The 6,478-nt window shown below is 50.2% G+C and overlaps 1 protein-coding gene across 1 annotated transcript; it reads right to left on the reverse strand.

Annotated features, from left to right (window-relative positions):
* Positions 1-3,920: 3,920 nt before the first annotated feature.
* GPR27 (G protein-coupled receptor 27) lies at positions 3,921-6,039 on the reverse strand. Its single transcript, XM_005230027.3, has one exon. It carries the CDS (start codon positions 5,934-5,936, stop codon positions 4,794-4,796), a length of 1,143 nt encoding a protein of 380 aa, XP_005230084.3. The 5' UTR covers positions 5,937-6,039; the 3' UTR covers positions 3,921-4,793.
* Between the last annotated feature and the right edge of the window lie 439 nt (positions 6,040-6,478).

Below are 6,478 nucleotides of genomic sequence, written 5' to 3' on the forward strand. Positions count from 1 at the left end.
AGAACAGCCCCCCTGCCATGTTTCTAATAACTTTTTGATTTGCAGCATAACTATCTAATAAGGTTTCTGGGGTACTCTGATAATGCAGAGAATCATCTCATCTGCAGCCTAAGTTAATGAAGTGCCTTGAGACATGTAACATCACATTCTGCCAATATGTGTCTGTTACTCTGTCCGGAGCCGCTTCTCTCAGGGCAGTTTGTTGGTAATTCCGAGCAAGTGCTGGTGCTACAAAGGAGCAAGGTGACTGTGCTTAACCGTGTGGGGTAGGTGGCAGAGGTCCAGCCAAACTCTACACATCCTTTGCTGGGAAGGGAGGGAAAATGCCAGCTTTGCTCTCCTCTGAGCTCAGCACAATGTATCCCAGGGCAGCCCCACAGCATATGGCAGAGCAGCCTTCTGGAGGTGTAGCTGTATCACATCCAGGTAGAGTCCCCAGACCAAGCCAAATTCCTGCCCTTTTCCTCAAGGCTACTGGCTTCACACCATTCTGGGAGGCAGTTTTGTCTCCCCTGGTGCAGACCTGGTACTGGAAAAGCAAATGGTGACAGCTTGTGGGCCATGTGCCCCCCTGCTCATCCTCCACCGCTGGCACAACCGCTGCATGAGCCCTTCACCCAATAAGGTAGTTTGGCTAGGGCCAAATATTTCAGCCCCTTTCCTAGCAAACTCTTTCCAAATCTAACAACAGAGCTAGAAGCACCCCACAATACTCCAGGCGCTGAGTGCTGTAAATCAGAGGTCGCCACAGCCACTACTTACTGAGATTTCAGACCTGTGTTATTTTTCAAGCTGGCCTGACATTTAAGTTTACGCTAAAAAACCTCTCTACTGACTTCAAGATTTTTGACTGGGAATGTTCGCAAGGAACGTGTTAAATACTTGGTGAGTGAGTGAAGATGCCAGCAGCGATCAAGCTTTTTCCAGAGCAGCTCTCGGCGCCACTGCAATTCTTCACCACAGATACGCAAAAGCAGGCAGGCTGCGACCTCTGAGCCCAGCTGCGGAGAACCTCTGGGGGTGGTGGGGGTGGTATTTCCTGTGACATTCAGCACTCCTGTTGCCCAGAACTTGGAAAACTATCATGTACATCTGCCTGGAGGGGTACAGAGATGACTCAATCTATATTCTGGTCAGGCACAGGTAGATGTAAGGGCTGGGAAAGCCTGGCTGCCGTGTAGTCCCCCAAACCCTCCAAGCACTTTGTGTTCTGGTCGTTGGGGATGGGGAGAGGGGTGCAGGCCACAGGAGTTTCTGCAAGTGAGCCCAGGACTTACACAAGCTGCAGTAGTGTCTCACGTGGATGTTGGAGGTTGTTGTTAACACCCAGTTCCTGCTGACCCTCAGCCATTAGCACTTCTGAGCGAGACCTGCAGTGCTGTTTTTCTGATGGGTGGCTGGGGGAATGGAGGCTTACAGCCATACCTCACAGGTCCCAACAGCATCAACGATGGCTCTCTGTGCCCAGCACATTCGCCCTAACGTTATTTCTCTAGTTCTGTTATCCAGAGCAGGTCTTCTCTGATCTTGGTCAAAGCACCTAATTTTGTGACCCACTTTCCCCATATGCTGACTTAAGGATGCTGTGAGAACATGTTAATGGTGTGCTTTGGAAATGGTGGGTTTTTGCAACTTTCTTATCTTTTCTCGGATTTGCTGGGTTTTCGTACTTCCTTGGTGCACTCTCAGCCAGCAGGATAGACTTACAGAGTGATGTTTGTTGGTGTGTTGGCACAGAGTACTGTTTCGTTTTCTGCTACGTGTCTGTCCTCAACATTTAGTTTCACGTTTTCTGGAATGAAGCCTTATTGTACAACACCCATCTAACCCCTGAATTAAAGCTACTGGAGTTCCTTCTCTTTTGTACCAGCATGGCCAGGATGTAATCTGCCTGATATTACAGGTACCTAAAATATAAAATTAACTTCAGCGTTAATCCTCCCCTCAGAATATGTTAGAAGTCCTGAGACATCCCTGGAAGCTACATGTAAGGAAGAGGCATGGTATAAAACCCCTAGTCTTAAAACTTTTTTTTTTTTTTTTTTTAAAAAATCCTTTTGCTGTAGCAAGTCTGGGTTCGGTTGCCACTGCTGGGTGTTAGCAAAGCATCCTTCATCTTCAGCGGGTAAGAACCAGACTTGCCCATGTAGCAAGGGCATTGCTGAGATGGGAGATGCCTGTGCACAGAGATTGTTATTCAATACAGCAGTGAGGCTTGATAAGCTAAGTCTAAATAAAACCATCAGGTCACCCAAAGGTGACTTTTCATCCCCCGCGTATATGATTGCCTATACAACTTGTGCTTAATTTTTCTAGAAGTGAAAAATCTGGTCCTTGCAGCTTTTAAGGAGGTTTTAAAATAACTATTCTCCCATCTCTATGGTTTAAATAGAATCATAACCATACTACTTATAGCCTGGAAGAGGGACAAGATGCCAAAATATCAGGCGTTTTTAATAGAGTAAAAGAAAGAAAACATTGGCTTGGGTACCAGCAGCATTGGGAAAAAGAAGGCAAGATTTGAGTTAGAGATCACAGTTCTAGGCCCCCATGTAGGAAGCTGCTTATGTTTTAAGGAAAGTTTTAAGGATTCTGCAGAAGTTGGGACCCTGCTGAAAAGACCCAACAGCAAAACAGATGTCAGGTATACTCGGAACACAACTCCCAGCAACAGCTTCAATGCCTTGCCCCCAAGCCCTTGTAACACAACTCTACCCCATTACTCTCTAAGATTCACTAAGCTATGATCTGATATTCGAGGACGAAAATATAATTAGCACCGATAACCAGCTTCTGCTGTGATCTGAAGTTCTTGACAGCTTTCCTTCTGTACTCAGATGCATTTTCAAAGAGCTTTGGAAATGATCAAGTCTCACTTTGTTTTCAAGACACCCCCCCACAGTCACATCTCCTAGCCCAGCTCTGGCAGCATCAGTGTGGCTCCACTTTCCCCTGCCTACCTTCCCCACAGCTGTACTGAAAACTCAAATTGCAGACTTCTCCTTAGACACTTAGAAGACGAAGAAATGTTGCCTCTCTGGTGTTCAGATCTGAGCTGGGGGTGGAAAGCAGGATGTAAAACTAAGCCAGAAGCCCCACCTCATTACATTCCCTGCCTGAACCTGAAGCTGCCACCTTAACCCTCGTCTGATCCGTCACACACGTCTCTTCTGTGCTGACTTCGCAGTCAGGACAACTATCTCTCAGTTGATGCCTAACAACTTTGGACTATTCTCTACAGAAACAGCCTTAGCACTGATGCAGATTTCTTTGTGGAAATTGAGCTTATCTCTTGCCATTTTGCGTGTGACTTGCTCCAGCACTGCGGTGATCAGTGTTTGTTAAGTGTGATACATCAGAATGAGCATGTCAGGGACAGCTTCCCCCGAGAGGGCTACACAGTCGCATCTGGATCCTGCCATCAGGCTGCCAGGTAAAACACTTTGAGAGGCTTTTGTAGAACAATAAAGCAGGTTAAGATGCCATGCTTAATACATGTAAATTACCAATTAAGAACAGAGTTTATAAATGAGTACAGTATTAACCAAGCCATAAACCAAGCCACCATGTTAAAAAACTGCTTTGCCAACTAAAATTAGCAAGCCACAATTACGCACTCTTTTCTATTGTTAACAGAGGAGCGATTAGCTAAAACAGAAATTTGGTTTTGATAGACACAAAGATTTGTGCTATTTAGACCTGTTGCCCATCATGAACTTAAGTCTCCTTAAAAATAGCTTTAGTCACTTTTATTGGTATAAACACCTAAATTGAGATCTAACAGCAAATAAGGATTGTGCTTGTCCATAATAACCTCAGCTGTGAAATCTACTCAGGCACAAGACATACAACCTTCCACATACACAAGTTATTTGTCAGCAAAGCAAAATGCTGCCATTCTGAAACAATTACATACAGTAAAGGTTTTCAATATTTTATTAAAGAAAACAGTCAAAATGTACAAGTATTACCCAGGTTTGTAGATAACTTCCTATAAAGGCAGTAAAATATGAATTTCAATCTAGGTTTTAAAAACTGCTATAGTTGATTATTTTTAAAGTTGATATTTTAAAATCACGTTTCACAAATAGTTCTGAAATATTACCAAATGAACAGTGCAACAAGAAAATCGAAATTAGTTCTACACTGTTTGCATGTCAAGCAAAAGTTATAAGTAACTGCTTCAAATATTCAAACCATTTGAGAATGAATGAACCCAACAGCTCCCACCAATAACTGACTTCTGACCACATTAGGAATGTCCTCTTCTTGTTCTTCACTTAAAATCAAATAATAATAAAACAACACCTCTTGAGGTCATAAAAAATAACTTTAGTATAAAATTGTCTTGGCCCTTATCAAATATTACATGAGTAAAATTGTTAAGCCTTTATCAAAACAGACAGGAATAGGGAAACAAACAAAAAAAAATGTCATGGCCTTAATCCATATCTGTTGGAATCATGTCTAGAAACGTTAGAAGCAAGACCAGAAACTCAGAGCCCTGTTTTGTTTTTATAAACCACACAATCACAAAGAAAAACAGCTTCTTACTGCCTAAGGTTTGGGGGTGTTCTGCTCAAGTACCTGGTCCCATAGACAGCAACCTTTTATGTTCTGAAGAGAGCATACGCAAAATATAGAAAAATAAATAAAATAGCTTCTTACAGCCTAAGGTTTGGGTGCTGGGTGGTGGTTTAGCATGTCCCCCACAGGTCACGCTCTCTTGAGATCGTATGCAGAAACATGGAAAATTGTATCCACCTTTCTTTTTTAGAAAGAGAAAAGCCCCCCTACATCCCAAAGCTCTTGAGATCGCAAAGGATGGTGCCCTGGGTGCTCTGGATGCTTTGGCAGCATGGGAAGTGGGCTCGGAGACAGACCCTGAGCTCCTTGTTGAAGATGAAGCAGAGGATGGGGTTGACCCCTGCTTGGGCAAACGTCATCCAGACTGAGGTGGTCAGGTAGACCTGGGGGATGGAGCTGGCTTTAATGAAGACCCGCAGGTAGCAGGCCACAATGTAGGGGGACCAGAGGAGCAGGAAGAGCAAGGTGATCATGTAGAACATCTTGCAGAGCCTTTTCTCCATCTTAAACTCCTCCAGCACCAGCAGCCGCTTGATCTGGCTGTGGGTGGCCTGCCTTATGCCCACGAGGGTGGGCGGCGTGGGCCCCCTGCCAAAGCCAGCCGTCCAGTTTGCAGCTGCTTGGCCGGTGGCTCCCGGCCCGTGGAAGGTCCAGTTCTGGCTGATGGCCGGTACCAGCTGGGCCGGCTTCATCTTGCGGTGGCCGTGGATGAAAAAGAGCAGCTTGATGTAGACCAGGTGGGTGGCGGCGATGACAGCCGCCAGCATGAGCATGAAGCCCAGCGTGTCGTTGGCCTTGACGTAGCGGTGCTCGAAGATGCACTGCTCCTCCTCCCGGATGAACTTGTAGGTGCCCACGTCGAAGACCGGGGGGAAGGCCATGGCCATGGAGAGGGTCCACACCATGCACACCACGGCCAGGCAGGTCCAGCCTGTCATGCGCTTGGCGTAGAAGCGGTGGTGGGCGATGGCCATGTAGCGCGTGACCCCCACGCAGAAGAGCAGGAAGGCGGCGTGGAAGCAGAAGAGCACGGCCAGGAAGGCCAGCACCTTGCAGCTGAGGGGCCCGTGGGGCCAGGCGGCCCCGCTGCGCACGGACAGCATGACGAAGGGGAAGCAGGCCAGCGAGCGCAGCCCGTCGGCCAGGCAGAGGTCCAGCAGCAGGTAGTAGGGGGCGCGGTGCAGGTGCCGGTCCTTGAGGATGAGCCAGGCGAAGAGCACGTTGCCCGCCAGGCTCACGCAGAGGATCAAGCCCAGGGTGGCCAGCTTCAGCCCGGAGGCGCTCAGCAGGCCGCCGGCGCTGGGCAGGTGCGGGCTGCTGCTGCTCCCCAGCTCGCTGCTGTTCGCCATCGGGTCCTTCCTCCTCCTCCTCCTCCGCCTCCTCCTCGCCGGCGCCGCGCAGGCAGGGCCGGGGTCTCAGCGCCGCGGCAGCGCGCCGGGGCCGAGGGCCGGGCCGCCCGGCGCCCCCATGCCCGCCGCCGCGCTCCCCCCGCCGCCGCCGCCACCCCGGCGCCGCGGGGCGCTGCCGCCGAGCTCCCCGCGGGCCATGCGGCTCCCCCGCCCCGCGGCCGCGCTAGGGCCGCGCCCGCCGCCGCCGCCGCCCCCCCATGGGGATGGGGGATGCGCTGGGGGGGGGGTGGGGAGTGGGGGGTCGAGGCGCGGAGCCACCCCCTTACCGCCGGCGAGCTGCTCCTCCGCGCCGGGCGAGGGGCCGGCCGAGCCTGCGCACAGCGGCGGCGGCTCTGCCCAGCTCCCGCCGAGGACAATGGGGTAAATCCCCCTCCCTCCTTCTTCCTCTCCCTTCCCTCCTCCTCCTCCGTCCCTCCGCCCTGCCCCCGCCCCCCGCGCAGCCCGGCCCCTGCGGAGCGCGGGGCTGAGTCACGCGCGCAGCG

This window comes from Falco peregrinus, chromosome 5 (genome assembly GCF_023634155.1).
Source record: "Falco peregrinus isolate bFalPer1 chromosome 5, bFalPer1.pri, whole genome shotgun sequence".
In the NCBI taxonomy this organism is placed as follows: domain Eukaryota; kingdom Metazoa; phylum Chordata; class Aves; order Falconiformes; family Falconidae; genus Falco; species Falco peregrinus.

Coding starts and splice junctions, on each gene's coding strand:
- GPR27 (XM_005230027.3), bottom strand. CDS start 5,936: ATGGCGAACAGCAGCGAGCTGGGGAGCAGCAGCAGCCCGCACCTGCCC.